The sequence below is a fragment of the Lissotriton vulgaris genome, chromosome 11, assembly GCF_964263255.1.
Source record: "Lissotriton vulgaris chromosome 11, aLisVul1.2, whole genome shotgun sequence".
NCBI classification, from domain to species: domain Eukaryota; kingdom Metazoa; phylum Chordata; class Amphibia; order Caudata; family Salamandridae; genus Lissotriton; species Lissotriton vulgaris.
This window is the reverse complement of record NC_141699.1, coordinates 1,051,191,917-1,051,209,025: the sequence shown is the minus strand read 5'-3', so window position 1 is coordinate 1,051,209,025 and position 17,109 is coordinate 1,051,191,917. Positions and strand designations below refer to the sequence as shown.

Genomic DNA, 17,109 nt, shown 5'->3' with positions numbered 1-17,109 from the left:
CAGGCTTAAATAACAAGCTGGATGTCCCGGACTGGGTGGCGCTCATTGAACCCCACTCAGTCTGTGCATTCCAGGAGACGTGGTGTGTGGAACCAAGGCACAGAGTGGGTCATGCCACCTTTTTTGTCCCGGCAGGTATCCCAGCATCGGGAAGAGGTCGCCCTTTTGGAGGCCTCTTAGTCTGGGTAGATATTTCTCTAGGCTGGAGAGTACACCATCATCCCCAAAAATCTCCAGACTTGATGCGCCTTACTGTAACATGCCCAAGGAAAGCTGAAAAGTTGGAGATTATTAATATTTACACACGTGGGGCTTCAGGGAGAGCTTTGTCACCAACTCTTTTGGCTTTGGAGGTAGCTTTAGGGGAGTGCCGTGGAGACTCCTTAATTATGGTCATGGGGGACTTTAACTGTACATTCGAGCCCCTGTTGTCCGATGAATCTTTGGACTTGTATGACGAAGATTCAAGGAGAGGTGTCCCGTCACTCGATCTTCCAATTATAAATAGATGGACCCCCAGAATTATTCAATTAAATTCCCTTACACTTGAGCACGGCTTGAGAGCAGCTAACGGGAGAACACGCTCAGACCTAGCGGGGGCACATACATATAATAGGGTGGGTCACTCATCCAGGATAGATTATATCCTTTTAAACTTTTCCTTGTGGGCCCACATGAAGGATATGATAGTTCTACCTTCTCTGGATAGTGACCACAACGCACTTTCACTATCCCTAACATGCTGGTGGAGGGAGAGTTGCTCAGCTTGTGGAGATCATGATATACCTGAGCTAAGGTCATCGGGAGGGGTGGTTCCCTCAAACTGCCTAAGACGCTTAAAATGGGACAAAGTGGTAATCGATGAAGAAAAACTATCATGCATTAGAGCTGTTACCACTGCAGCCTGTGAACTTTTGGAAAATGAGCCTGTCAGCCCAAATCAGATTTCAGCAATGTTTAGCGAGGTCTCGACGTCGATTGGGGACCTATTCAAGGTTAAAATAAAAAAGGGAAGCAACAACCTTGATAAGCGACAGGGCAAATTTGGCTGGTACTCGACGGAGTGTCGTGCTGGAAAGAGAGCACTAATATTGGCAGTAAAAAGTGGAGACGCAACCCTAATAGCCACTAAACGCAAGAGTTATAAAGCAGAGTTAAAGGCAGCAAGGAGAGACTGGGAAGATGCATTTTGGCAGGAACTCCGTGTCGCCAGCGTAGAAAAAAAATGCAAAAGGTTTTTGGGACTTATTACGAAAGAAAAACAGACCCCTAGATACTGTCATCACATGCAATATAACTGAGGATCTATGGTATTCACATTTCTCAAAATTGTATACAGCATCTGTAGCAGAAGCGATGGATTTTCCATTACCACAGATCTCTCGAGGTGATGGGAGTTACGAGGAAAGTCTGTTTACCAGGAAAGAAGCGGAAGGTGCTATAAAATCTCTTGTCCCGCGCAAAGCGGCTGGTCCCGATGGGCTTCCTGGCGACCTGCTTCGTGCAGACCTAGGTGATTGGAGTATGCTAATTGCATCAGTATTAAACGCGGCTATGGCGGGTGCTCCCCTGCCCGCCTCATGGATGGCCGCCGAGGTGGTCCCCCTGCACAAGAAAGGCTCAAGAGACGACCCACTAAGCCGATTAGCCTGATTGATTGTTCGCAAAAAGTAGCGGGCAAGGTCCTTTTAGCCAGAGTTCAGCAGTGGGCAGACGAAAATAAGATACTCTCGGATTTCCAGGCTGGGTTCCGAGCTGGCACAGGAACAATAGAACAATCGTTAAGGCTACTTATGATCCACTGGAAGGTCGTTACGATTGGGAAGGGTACTTTATATCTGGCCTTCATCGACCTCCGGACGGCCTTTGATTTGGTTCCCAGAAACAACTTATGGAAGGTTTTGTGTGACCTTGGCATGCCACCCTATTTGCTTCACCTGATCATGAGGTTCCATGAAAAGAACTATGCCCAAATACGCGGGGGGCCGAATGGTCAAAAGACCTCAAGAATAGATGTGAATAGAGGTGTGCGGCAAGGTTGCGTACTTGCCCCAACCCTCTTCTCGCTCTATGTAAATGGGGTGGTGGACTACTTGACCAGGATACCAGCAGATGCACCCCGTTTGGCAGGCCGTTTAATTCCCACTCTGCTTTTTGCGGACGATACTTTACTTCTGTCAAAATCCCCAATGGGCCTCCAGCAGCTTCTCTCTGGTTTTGACGATTTTTGCAAGCAGAGAGGACTCTGCATTAATACAGATAAAACAAAGTATCTCATCCTGAATCCCCCGCAAAAACTTGGCCCTCCTCCAACACTGGGGTCTGTTGCACTGGAAAGGACCAAGACGTTCGACTATCTGGGTATCCGGCTGGTGGACTCCATGAAATGGGACTATCACTTGACCAAAATGTTGTTAAGTTTGAAAAGAGTAACTGGGGCCCTGCTGAAAGAGCAGAGAGCAGCTTCCACAAAACCTATAGCAGCAGTAATGGACATTCACTCGGCCAGAGGAGTAAGTGCCGCTCTTTATGGGGCGGAACTCTGGGGAATGTCAAACCTGAAAGAGCTTACTCGAGCTGAGAACATCTTCTTGAGAAGTTTGATGTCCCTCGGTCCATCTGTCCCCATTCTGCCATTGCAATTGGACATGGGCTGTCGGGCGATTGAAGACCAAGCAAAGTTACGCCCCTTGCTCCTGTGGGCCCGCATCTGGAGAGTTCCTGAGCTCTCAAGTTATGCGGATGGCCTGCGGGAGATAATCAAATCCACAGGTTGGGCAAAAATAAAATGGTTAAGGGACATCAAAGCACTACTTGCCAATCTGGGGCTGGAAGAAGCATGGCATCAACAGACAGCCCCGCCCAAATCAATGCTAAAACAACTCTACTGGAGATGGGTGGCAAACAAAAGAAACTCTTCTGCAACGATTTGTAAATCGACCAGAAACTTTATGGAGTCCAAAGATGTCCCCATTAGAGAACGGTATTTGGACATTATCTCAGCCCCATGGGAAAGATCCCTGTATTTCAAATTTAGAATAGGTCTTCTCCCTGTAATGGAACTCACATGCCACTGGAAAATTCCTCACCAGACTGCTCCGTGGTGCCCCTTCTGCCCACAGCGCCGTGAATCTGTCCCTCATTTTTTATTCGAGTGCCCTGCCTATAAGGTTCCACGGATGAAATGGCTAAAACCCATGTGTCTCACCTTGGGCACAAGACATTGTAATGTGGCACTAAGGATATTACTTTCAGACACTCGCACATTTTATGCATGCGCCACCTCGAAGTATCTTGGGTGGGCATGGCGGATTCGGTCAAAAAGACTTAGACAAATTGTTTAATCATGTTTTTACTTCTGCGGTCTGTTTCTTAAACATACCTCTTTTAGGTAATTTATATAATTCTCCCCTAAAAAATTATAGTAAAAATTGCTGATTCCCATCATGCAAGGGGTTTTTTACACTTTTTACTTTCAATGCTTCAAAAAGAATTTTATATGTATGTATGCTTTTTAAGATATTTTTTATGTCGAAATAAAGCCTATTTGACTTGACTTGACTACTAAAGAAAACAAAGTTACAGGGATGTTATAGTTATTATATAGCATTTAAAAAACCTTAGAAATTCACTGAAAAAAACAAAAGGTTAAAGGGACTATAAAATTAGGAATTAGCATTTAAAAACCCATAGAAATTTACCGAAAAAAACAAATGTTAAAGGGACATTGACGTTAGGAAATTAAATTAAAAATTCCTTTGAAATTGACTGAAAATAGATTGCAGGGATGTTATAGTTAGGCTCAGGTTTCACTCGCACAAAACCAGTGAAATTCAACAGTTATAGTTAGCTGAGCTTATGACCTCACACATTACATTGATGTGGTGTGTTCAGAAATAAACAAACAGTCCCTTAAAGCTGGACCAATGCTCACTTGTACCCATGACGCTGAAGCAGGAGAGTTTGTCAGTAAATGTAAGTTTTAACACATGGACGAGCGCTCCACACTATGACAGTGTTCTGCTGAAATCCGTGTGCTGAGCCTAGCACCAAACAGGTAGCAATTACTTTTGCACAGCATCCCCTGCTGCTGTGCAATCTTAAGCGCCACACTAGGGAGGATGAAGGGACAGTGGGAGGAGGGGGTGTGGGGGGAAACAACATGAGGGAGCTGTGGGGGAGGAGGGAAAAGGAACAATCAACAGCAGGAGGAGATGCATGCGTAGAGTGTCATGCACTTTGAGAGTGCATGTCAAAAAGTAAAAAAGAAGTACCCGCAGGAGCACACGTGAGTGAAAGGATATTAGCCGCAAACAGGAAGCTGTGCTAACCCATACTCCACAGCAGAGATGAAGCCTGAAGCCCTAGGAGGAAGAAGGAGACGCTAACCATTAACTAGAAAGGAAACAAGAGTGAAGTTGGAGCCAAAAATAGTAAGCAATAGGAGGGCCCCAGAATTGTTTTAACCCCTTCCCTGCGGCGCGAATTTCGCCGCGGTGTGAGGATTGAATTAGGGGTCGCAACCCCTTGCATGCTCAGTATGGCCCCCAGCTGTCCTACGTCACGCTGGGCGTGTGCCCAGTACGGCCGGGGGCTGTCTGAACTCTGCCCAATAATTAATTCTCCAGCGCAGGCACGGAATTCCCGCTGTGCTGGGGAATTGGCGGCATCCTAAGCACACGCCCAGCGTGATGTAGGACGGCCGAGGGCCGTCCTGAGCACGCAAGTGGTTAAGCTTTTTTTAATTAACAAAATATTTTGTGCGCTGTCTCAGGCAAACGTATAAAATGCTCTGATTACACTGCTGTTCAGTTAGGACCCGCACCCAGGGATGGCAATCCGGATTAAAGTGTGCACATTACAAGTACAGTTAGTGCAGTTCAATTAGAAAGAGTTTGTATTCATATAGAATATCATTTACAAATGGAAATATGCATGTTTTGTGTAACAATAAATCTGATTATTTTCTAGTAGTGTATTAAATATAAATTAAGGTATTCTTCGATATAGCCTTGTCAATAAAAATAAAATGTAATAAATTCAGGGCTGAAACTACGACTACAATAATTTTAAAAGCAAAACACATTTAATAACAATTTAATACATATGTATATATTTTTCAAAATTGAATACCAAAGCAAATACCATCAACCACAGATTACATTTTCCCCACAGGAATAACAAAACGCTTGCATTAGGTTCATCCCTGGATTCATTTACTTACAGATGTTAACCGCAGACTGGTATGTGTGCATAAGGAATTTGCATAGTGTACACCTAGCCAAAAGGCAGGTTTGAAAACACCACTAATAGGAGCTAACATGTTCAACAGCCTAAATGTAGCTATTCAATTCTGCATGCATATTTAATGCACAACTATTTGAAAGAAATAGAAGCCAATGACGTTCCCCTTCATAGCTAAGTGGTGAATGCATGTTAGAGCTTTGCAGGAAGAGTGCGTGAGGCTGAGAAAGAATGATTATTCAAAAATGCAGTTAATCTAGTCTAGGATAAACGTGATTTTACAGTGCCACCATGTGGTTAGAGAGTGCATTTCAATAGATATTTAAGTTTAAAAAAATGTGCCCTGTCTTTGGCAGAAACCTGACACACACATACACCTAAGCATGAAATTCTTCACTAATTTTAAGGTATACTCTTTATTAAAAGGAGGAGATACAAATCTGACTAAATAGCGTATTCACATGCATACCTCTGAACAAAGTTCATAAATTATATTAAAGGACTAAATAGGGCCATATGTAGGTAATTACTATTTATCGATTCTAAAATACCGAATTTTACCGATTTGGTATTTCAGAATCAGTAAATGGTATGCAGCTAAAAATTCGGTAAATATTACTGATTCGGTAATATTCGGTATTACCGAATCGGTATTTACCGATTCAGTAATTCCCATTCATTCCTGTGGGCCTGGAAGCCCATAGGAACCAATGGGAAGCCATTCACTATTACTGATTCGGTAAATACCGAATCAGTTATAGGAGGGAACACATTCAAGGGTGGCAGGGTGTCACATTGACACCCTGTTGCACCCCTGAATCGTGCATGTGTGCACATGTGGCACACATACATGCCCTAAGGGCATGTATGTCTGCCACATGGCACTGTTAAAGAAGCACAAAATTGCTTTTTCAAAGGTTTTCGATATTTACCACCAACTTGTAGTTGGTGGTAAATTACGAATCCTTAAAGCACATAAGCACTCTTAAATGTGCTTCCTACATACCCGATTCAGTAAATAATGATTAGGTAAATACAAAATCAGTAAATACCGATTCTGTATTTACCGAATTATCACCTACATTGGAAATGGCTCAATACCGGTCGGTAAGCCTGAAATTAACGAATTTTGGGTTTACCGACCGGTAATGAGCCACTTACATCGGGCCCTGAATGTTAAAGGACATGAAGAAACAAAATGGCCGAATGGTAGGAGCAATCTGAAAGAGCTCCAAGCACTTGAGATCCCTAAATCGGAATATCCCGGTCAGTGGCAGTCACCCAACGGAACAGAACACACATGTGTAACAGGATTTACTCACTCATCTTATGGTGCGATTATTACGAGGATTGGAGTCACACAACGTCGCTTACCCGTACACAGCCTTGGAAGTAGACGAGTGACTGGCCGCCATCAGTGAGGCTGGATGTCTGTTGTCGAGACGATGGAGCCCTTCGCCACCAACCTCCAACTGCACAGCCTCTGGCTCGGCACTGCTGTAAACGGTCTTCAATTGCGGATGAAGAAGTATCCAAAGGCAGCTTGAGTGACGGAGCTGCGGGACATCTGCGACGAGGCAGAAGCTACCACGGTGACCCCCCCGGACGAGACGACATGCTGTGTGGGATGTATGACGTTACAACGCATGCTTTTACCATGCATGCCGTTACAACTGAGTTTTTACAACGCATACCATTACAACGCATAGCGCTTTGGGGTGCTGGATAGTGAATAGTTCAATTTACTATTCCAACTCCAGTCCCCGTGGATAGTAGGGAAGGTGTTGGATAGTAAATTAAATCTATTCCCTATCCTAGAGCGCCCCCCAGCGCAATGCGTTGTAATGGTTTGCGTTGTAATGGTTGCGTCGTAATGGTAGTGCGTTGTAAAAGTTTCGTTGTAAAGGCTGTTCACCTGCTGTGTGCATAGCGGCAGCGGGAGCGGGCCCCTGTGACCCACAGGCAAGGTTTGAGACTGCCCTAAATGTAGCAGCAACATAATACCGCGGAAGTCAAGCCCCTGTGTCGGAAGCACCCCCAACTTCACGGACCGAGGTACCGGGAGCGCCCAGGCGAGACGGCTGGCTGCTCTTGTGAGGCAGAACCTCGCCACCAAATCACAGATATTGCGCCCTGATTCCCTCGCGGTCCGAGGCAGTTGGGGACAGGCAGTGCGGATCACTTCTGCTTGGCACTTCTTCGCCCGACGTAAGAAGGCGATACCTAGCCCCGCCCACTAAGATCATCGCAAAGTGGGCCAATGGAAAGCAATAGAGGTTAAATAGCAGCTGTGTGAATCTTTTCAGTTGGCCTTGATTCATGTAAGCGAGAACAATCCTTTGTATGCAGATGGTTACTTAGTGCAAATGGTGTTAAAAAAAATACTAATACTCCTAAGTATGTGCTTTTGACAGAACTCGCTTCTACACCAGAATGCAACCTGAGACCACTATCTCACCTCACATAGATCAGCAAACACTACACGTCTTCCTTCAGTCAGGAAAAAAACTTGCTGTGCAACGCCTTCTAAATCGGACAAACGTGTCTGCTACACAGCTGGATCTTCATGAACTATTGTTACTACTCAAAACAGCTACTTTACATATATGCCCGCAGATGAGAACCTTTGCGAAGGATACCTTTGTGTACAAGAGAATCCAGAACAATCATGAGGGTAAAATACACAATCAGCAGGCACACCAGAAGAGAAAATACATGTCTTGGTGCAGGTGGGTGTTATTAAGACGGATCTTGTCAAACATACAACTGGATTCACTGGAGCAGCCTTCCATGATAAGCACATACAACATGAATACTGTGTTTACATACAAACACACAAGCACACACACACGCAGATTCGGTACTTTCAAGAATGAAACACATACGAAAAGTGACCTCCGCTTACTGTGCTAACCAACAGATTTCTTTTTTCTGAAAAGTGTGCTTTGGCCTGCGATCACAGAACCAGAATGTAGAAATTCAAGCCAGACACACGTAAACGTTATAAAGCACAACACTTTCAATGGGATGTATGACGTTACAACGCAGGCTATTACAACGCCTGCCTTTACAACGCGGTTTTTACATCCCATACCATTACAACGCATAGCTCTTTGGGGTGCTGGATAGTGAAAAGTTTAATTTACTATTCCAACTCCAGTCCCGGTGGACACTAGGGAAAGTGTTGGATAGTAAATTAAACTTATTCCCTATCCTAGAGCGCCCCCAGCGCAATGCGTTGTAATGGTTTGCGTTGTAATGACAGCGTTGTAATGGTAGTGCGTTGTAAAAGTTTTGTTGTAAAGGCTGTTCACCCTTTCAATGCTCCTTCTAAAGCACTGCAGATTTATAATTACAAGCATGTTGTCAGTTATACACACATTAAAGGGGAAGAGAAATGTACAGAAAGTGCCCTTCTTTTATATTGTGCATTTTAGTATTAGACTGCGGTGTTCATTATAAATTGAAACAATAATAAAATGAGAAGGTAGCCACTTTTCAAACATTTTCTCTTTCTACTTGCACAGAAAAGCATGCATATCAGAAGCTGAGATGTTAACATGAGTTGCACATGAATGGTAAGCACCTTTCCCCCACCGTCTTCGCAAGAGGGATAATTCTGCTCCTATAAAATCCATTTGTGGTGCAAACACTGTATCAAAGTATAAAGCACGTGCACAACACCCTGATTTAGGCATCCAATGTTTTAATGGCTGTGCCAGTGATAATTGTGCCGGAAATGCAAAATCTCCCCGTCTTTGGCGTTACAAAAATTCAAGCTACAGAAAGAGTTCCATAGATTGGAATCAGGCAGGGCCGACCTTACTCAACTGAAACAAATCACACGTCTTACTACAGTAAAAGGCTTTTCTGTGACGAATAACATCCATGGCAAGAAATGTCTCCACTAGGCCTGGGCGGTAAATTCCGTTACCCTTGCGGAATTTGGGTAATTTCGTGCTCGCTGAGAACGTGGAATTGCCAAATAATCTGCGATCCGCAACTTCCCGGAATTTTTTGTTTGTTCGCGCTTTAAAAATGCGTGTTCACGAGATATTTCTCCCCGAGCACGCAAACAGCGTTCGTGAACAGGAAAAAAGCATTGCGAACAGGAGGAACAAGCAATTCCGTGTGTTTGCTGAACTTTTGCTGGCTCGCGGAAATTTTTTACCATTTCGCGGAGCTTTGCGGAGCGCGAATACGCAAATTCCACCCACCCCTAGTCTTAACCTGTATTGAAATCAGTGTGGGTAGGATCTGTTGCGCTCATACACATCCAGAACGCAACTGCTGCCACACTCACTGAAAAAAGTAGTTTTAGTAAAATAAAAACAACTTTTATCAGTCTACATTACAACATTAAAAAGGGCAAGATATGATAAAAGGATACATGGGCGGGGAGGCAGTGATCTCTGAGCAGGTCATGATCCCTGCTTTGAGCTGCTGATGTTTATTCTGCGATGAAGGGTGTCGTGGCGGTGTATGCAACACTTTGAGATGCCTCTAATATGAAGTGTCAGTCAGCATGTGTATTGTACTGCACTGTAGCGCTTACCATACCTCATAATAGCCTATTCAAGTGCCAGTAAATGTCTCCAAATATAGCTGGCACTAATCGCTTGCACTGTCAGTACATGTGCCTGTCTCTAGGTGTGGTCAGAAGATGCACTGTGCACTGATAAAACAAGAGGAAGCTCTTAGCCAACATGACCTGTTTCACACCGGCCAGGACTTCATTCAGCAATGGCTCCTCCGCTAAGGCAGAGGAGCATCGCCCCACAGGGGAAAAAAACTGATAATAACTCCACAATATCTTTTTATTTTTCAGAAGGCTCTGAAGGTGTGAGGTGGGCTCGCAACAGAGCAGGCGGAGTAGTGAGCACTTTCTAAGTGCACAGGATGGTTTGTCCAGCCGTCGTGGAGCAGACAAACACTCATGCGCACTTCGCATGTTCTCCACCCGGTTGTGTGAGCGCTGAACCACGATGCTCAGACCAATCACAATGTTGCTGTTATGGTGACAGGAGCGTAGTGATTGGCTAGGGGAGTCTACTTCCAGCTTGATCGAAGAGGATGGAAGGGAAGCAGCGGTCAGAGGTGCAGGTAAGTGAATTTTTATTTTTTTCTTAACCCTCCAGCGCTTCTCCCTCTCCCGCCCCCTGCCGCACCACAACTGCCTTGTAGCAGCTGCTACTTTAACAAATGTCTTCTTGGCGCATTTACAGGTACGGAGATCACCACCACAAATACGGATATCTCCACAGGTGTAAATCTCACTTAAGGAGTGGGAAAGTGGCCGTTCCAAGTCATGGCTTGCACTGGAAGCTTGGGAACACACCACATGTTTACATTTGGGGGCATTCGTAAACTTCAGCCCACTATTTTTCCACCATGTAAAGCCTGCAATTTACTTCAGCACAGAATGGCTTGGTAAACCCCTTTCTAGGACAGGGGGTGGAATGGATCACTGATCCCAGCCTACAATGTTGTGTTTCAAAAAGTGGTCCTATATTCTGGAATCATATCTACACGTGTTATGTTATGTTAGGAAAAAGTATAGAGCGCCCACGTGCATTCAGGGGTTTCCCGGTGCTGTGCCATGGGTACCCATAAGGCATGACCATAGGCAGCATCAGCCACCCCTGACTTGCCCTGTGGTACATCTGGTGCAGTTCTTTCTGGCCTTGGTCTATGCTGTCAAGAAGGAACAGAAACTGAACCAGCTCTTGAACCCCTTTATACTCTGCAGACTTTCTACTTCTCGCCCTTATTCTAGACTCTCAGCAGCAAGAAACTAAGGATAAGAGAAAGGGTGTTTCCCATCTGCTGCAAGTTTGGTGATGCAAAACATCCATAACCCTGCCAGATGTGTTGGGTACTCCATACTCCGGCCAACATGGCCAAATGTCCAGTGATGACACTGAAGCGCTGTTGGTGCTGGCCACATGTGACTATAGTTTCTGAGCTTACTGCCAGAATCAGTGTGGTGAGGATAAAGACACCTGCATCAGATACAAACTGATCATCAGTTTCACAGGATACACTACTATGGTCAATATAGAGAAATATTCTTTTGTATAAGTAGCAGCCTATCTGAGCTACTTTCATGGTGCCATTTACTTTTATGTATCTAGGTTTGTCTTCCAGCCCCAAACATCATTGTCAATTCTGAAACTGAGTGAACTCCTTAGGAAAAAAAATAGCAGGGAACATAAAATGTTGCAATGAAGACCGAGGAGTAATCCAACAAATACATGTTTGTATTTTTCCTAAGGGAGACAATACAGAAGACTTGCAGCAGATGAACAAAACGTTGCTTTGAGGGAGTAACATATTTGGTAAAACCATATAATACATGGGAATCTGTAATCCCTATATGAATGGCAGTCACACATTTCTTTATATTTGGCGTGTTGTGATGCACCAAGTTGCTGATTATGAAGAAAAGACATCAGAACTCGACTACTATAAGGTTATTACAGTCGAGTTCTGACATCCTGGTGCCTGCTGCCAGAGCCAGCAGCCAAGGTGAAAGGCTCGTCAGGTCGTGGACCATTAATGGAGCAGCTATTTAACAGCTTCCATGCTCATGACGAGCTGAGCTCGTCATGAGCCACGGCGCTCCGGTGCTCATGACGAGCTCAGCTCGTCATGAGCCGTGGAACGCTCACACGCGCGGATAATTCCCCTGCTGTGCTGAGCGTTCCACGGAAACGGGTGCAGCTGTGACGAGCTGAGCTCGTCATGAGCACTGGAGCGCCATGGCTCATGACGAGCTGAGCTCGTCATGAGCGCCCCCCCGCCCGCCCAGCACAGCAGGGGAATTACCCCCCACAGCGAAGGGGTTAAACAGTGCTCAATTTGTAAATGAAATAAGTGCCAGGGCTCTCATAAGGAGGCCACTACAGATTGCACCACACATTGACCTTGTTATGTCCCAGTGATAGTAACAACACAACTACTAACCATCACACTCGAATGGCTTGGGCGGCAGGTAATAGTAATTTTTGATATATATTGAATTAATAATTCTGCTGTTGTGGTCATCTCTTAATTAGCCAGACTTCGCCACCTTGTGGCAGACTGTCACATGTGTGCCGGTGTTGACGAATAAGTGCTAAGCACCAGAAAACAGCGGCTCAAATTAAGCACTGTCAGTTTAACACAACAAAAACAGAACACTGCTTTTCTTACTTCTGTTCGGCTCTATTTTAATAGCTTACAATGCAAAGCAGAGAGAATATGCTTATCTTTTTAAACTCCTTAGATAGAGGAAAGTTATAATCTTTCTGCATCTTTCTACATATTCCGAGCAACAGCAGCTTTTGAAAAAAAAAAACTGCATTGTGTTGACCGGTTTCTAATATATGTTTTCAGCAAATATATAACAGGTTTTTGATGTATTTAATTTCTCACTAGAGGTTTTATATTTATTTTTCATGTTTGCAAATATGCTCACTCTTTCTTATGCAAGACCTATGCACCTAGGTTTTAAGTGGTTTGTGGAAAAGGTGATGATGTGACCATGAATTATATGGGATAAAGTACCCCCAGCGTACATGATAAAGATATTGCATTTCAACTCGGATTTCCATGACCTTATGAAAGGAACTCGGCCTTTGGCCTCATTTCTCTACATAGATATGGAACTCCTCTGACTCAATAGTTTTACAATGTATGGAAGGCGGGTACTTTTTCCCTTATATATATATCAGCTTTGTGATACACTGATTAACAAAAACTTATAAATCTCACTTAGTCAGAGACTACAATTTGGATAACATTTTCACTCTAGAGTGTCCTGTGAGGATTTACTTAAATGTTTTTTTAAAATAGAGAAATGTACAGGTCTGTGTTGCAACAATCAGCAAAGTAAGATACTGGCAAATGCTGCTGTGATACTTTGTCCTCCTTTCTGCCCATTTCCTCACAAATCGTTCAACACGGTCTGTCCTGTATGTGATGGCAGCATCTCAACTTTACGACATGTATTTATTCATGCAACAAGACGGCAAATGCACATTTGCTCTAACTCACGAAAGAAGATTAAGACCCCCTACTCACCAATGATGACCGTGTTGTCATCCGCAATGAGCAGCTTGCTGTGCACGTAGATGAGCTCCGTGACCAGTCTTCCTTCGAGCTCAGCGTGGGTCCTCAGGCCACAGATTGAGATGTAGTTCAACCACTGATCTCCAACTGGACGGGAGAGAGTCAAACAAAGGACATTACGGCAACAGGTAAAGGTGGCAAACTACAATCTCAGTATAAAGAATAGATTGAGTGAGTGAGGCTGCCCCGGGACCTCCCACACCGGAAGTATGCGTGGCTCCACCTCCTCCTCACTGTGCAGTTCCCATCTGTTAACAGATGGGGGAGGTGGGTTGTGCCACAGCAGGAGTTGGGGAATCAAGCAAAACAGTGCAGCAACTATCCCTTGGCTAGGCTTCCAGTGGGGGAGAGTCCCTTTAATATCACAGTTGATCCCCTTGGGGTGGTAAGTAGTGATTAATTCGTAAAATTATTAATGTTTAGCAAACAATGTATACTTTTCTATTTGCCTGTCCTATCCTCTCTCTCATTTCTAACCTTTCTGTCCCTTCCTCCTTATATCTATTTCTCTATCAAAATCTAACCAGCAAGGGGGTAACAGCATAAGCAGCGCCGTACTAATGATCGCCAGCTGTGGTCAACCCCGAAACAGTATTTGTGATTGTATACAATATATAAAAAGAAAAAAAAAAGAAGAAAAAAAATACCAGGGTCCTGACAACAAATGCAGTGTTGGCAATGAAGTCCTGGTGCAGAGCACCCGAAACCACCGGCTCAAATTAGGCACTGCTGTTACGGAGAGATAGTCTAAGCACGGTAGGGGTTCCCTCCTGTTGTTTTTGTATAGGGCTTGTACTAAGCAGAGGAGCTGCAGATGGGACTTGTACTACCCTAGAATATTGGTATATGGAAGTGACTGCCCTAGAGAAATACTGTACGTTCGAAAGAGCTCCACAAGGAACAAGTTCATTGTCAATTCAACTGAGCCTCTATATTTGCCCAGCAGATGGCGCTGCGCCCTCAAAGTTGCACGACAGGGAATGTTACTTTCCGCTCCAATTGACCAGTTGCAGATTATGTCTACTTGCTGCAGAGGCGTTTGTTTTTTTGAACCGTGTGCCTTATTTGACCCCTCCCCCCCCCACCCCACCCCCAATTCAAACGTAAAACAAAATGAACCACAAAAGAGAAAAGGAAATAATTTAACTGGATTAAACAAGATTTTTACCCAGAGGCCATGACAAATGTAAGAAAAGAGTTCGAAAGTTGTCCCTTGGCAAAAACCCACCCTTCAGTCACAGTGTACTGCACGCTTTAGGGATCAGGTGAGAAGTCTCCCCAATCCTTAACCAGAATTGCTCCGAAGAGCTCTATCCAAACAAAATCCTACCATCAACCAACATGACCCCCTTAATTCCGCCCAGGTCACCCCCCAAGTCTTCCTGTTCCTCTGGCCTGGTGATACTTGCACCTCACCCTTCATTTTGTGATGAAAACACGCGCTGAAATACTCACTCTCTGCTTTCAACTGAGAAATGATGGAGTTCTCTCCTCTGCACATAGTTCTGGAATAACAAAACGAGAGGACTTAATGAACAAAAAATACTTTTTAACAGGCGACATGATTAACTGCACTGACAATTTGGGGGACCTTTTTTAATAGAGGCAGCAACGAGAAACCGCATTTTACAAAAATCTTTTTCGGGCCGGAGTAAAGTGTTTATATTATATTTCTCGGGCCTCGAGTGCCAACACTTTTCATATATATATATATATATATATCCCATTTTTCTCTATCACTTTCCTTTAACCTCGCTTTTTTCAGACCCATTTTATGCCCTTTGGTTTGAACATCAACATTCTATGTTGGAGTAAACTGTGACTTCATCATAATTTAAATTAAAAAAACAGGCAACTTCAGTCCCGTATATCATTACACTTAAAATACAAAATTAAAAACTGACTCCGTGCACATGCCAAGATGAAAAACACGATACAGATACAACAAAGAAAGACTCACTTGACAGCACTAAGGGTCATATGTATCAAGCAAAATTACGATCGCAAAGGCATTTGCGATTGCAATATTGCTAAATGGTATGTATGAAGGCAAATCTGCGTGCAAAAAAAGGAATCGCAAAATTTGCGATTCCTTAATTTGCAATTGCATTTAATGAATCGCAAATTTTGCCATTCCTTAAATGCAATGTAAGAAGCACCAAAAAAGTGCAATTTGGCCTTAAGGAATCGCAAATTACCACCAACTTCAATTTGGTGGTAATTTGCGATTTCTTTGAAGAATGCACTTTGTTGCATTTTTCAAAGTGCAATGTGAAGCACGTACATGACCTTAGGGGAGGTATTCCTTAATTGCGAATTGCAATTTGAGATTCGCAAGTAAGGAATATGTTGGATTCGCAAAATGTATAGCAAATCCTACATACATAGCATTATACGATTCTCAAATAGCGATTCGCAAAAAATCGCTATTTGAGAATAGCAAAACCTCAGTTTCATACATATGTCCCTGAAACTTTGCAAAGATGTGGAACGTGGGTAATGGGATTGCCCAAGGACAGAAATCACAAAGTTGCCGGAAAAAATAGGGCCCTAATATGTGCATCCCCATACAACAGCCTTAAATACCCCAAAGAGAACTTCGGGATGAAGCATGCTTGTGAGCAACCTCGAAACAATCAATATTGGTCCGTCCTCCAAATGAAGCACAGGCAATGACAATACAATAAGTACCACCAGCTCTCATCCATCATACAGAGAGATGACAACCAATCCATCTGATGAGGATGACGTGGGACCCCGGCAGGGCTCTACCATGAGTCTGCCGCAGGCCTCAGCCCCCAGATCATGGGAAGCTGTGGAAGGTGTGCCGAAAACTAGGGAGCAGCTCTCGTTCGACCTGTGCTGATGGACCCAGCAGAAAAGTCCTACAAGGACAAACACTAAAATCTGAACTTGAGTCAGTCGAACCAGCACCACGCTGCACCTGCACTCTTGTTCATGCCAGCTAACACAAGCTGGAACGATAAAAGGGCCACAGTAGCTGCTCAAAAGGACCAGTGCGACTAGTAAAGGTCATTGTGCCCCACGCAAGGACCAGGACTAAAACTTTGGCATAAAGACATCCTGGATTCAGTTAGATGAATCATCAGATTTTTAACCACAATTCGAAATGTGTTAAAATGAAATAATCAATGTCCCAGCCCTACACCACCCCTTGCCTAATTTTTTTTTAATTTTTTTTTTTATTAAAACAGTTTTGTATAGCGCGTGGTCACCCTGGAGCATCCCAGCGCTTCACCAAACAGAGTAACAATAAAGACAGAACAGAGGCGAGGAGCTTAGCAGAAGAGGAAAGTTTTCAGTTGTTTACGAAAACGTAAGAGACAAGGTTCCGAGTGTAAACCTAGGGGGAGTGAGTTCCAAAGGTTTGCAACAGTAGGATGGTAATGTAGACACCAATGTTTTGCCAATTGGTGGACAGCACATGGCTTGCTTTGCCAGTGTTTTTGTGACATTGCTGGAGTTTAGTGGCATCTCATAAGAAAAGTCACTCCATGCTGACACAATTTTGCAACCTGTGCGTCCCTGAGGGATTCCTACACCTTGCTCGTTTTAACACGCTGCAGCTTGTCACAGCAACTCTGACATTATTTACAATTATCGGTCTCATGTAATGCAGTGGATTTCATATCACTTGAAATACTGGCAAATCAGTTTCTCTTGTGGTATCTCCAGGAAATCCGACCCTGCCCACCCTCCTATGCTATTGTTAGGACAGCATTGACACCATTA

The 17,109-nt window shown here is 44.0% G+C and overlaps 1 protein-coding gene across 2 annotated transcripts in view; it reads right to left on the bottom strand.

Moving 5' to 3' along the window:
• Positions 1-17,109, bottom strand: part of PLD1 (phospholipase D1) — a 370,836-nt gene that overhangs the window by 47,766 nt on the left and 305,961 nt on the right. For both annotated transcript variants that reach the window (XM_086944395.1, XM_086944394.1), the window contains 2 exons: positions 14,812-14,861; positions 13,309-13,443 (listed from right to left, as the gene is read on the bottom strand). In XM_086944395.1, the coding sequence (XP_086800521.1) occupies positions 13,309-13,443; positions 14,812-14,861 (185 nt within the window). The remainder of the gene's footprint in view (positions 1-13,308; positions 13,444-14,811; positions 14,862-17,109) is intronic.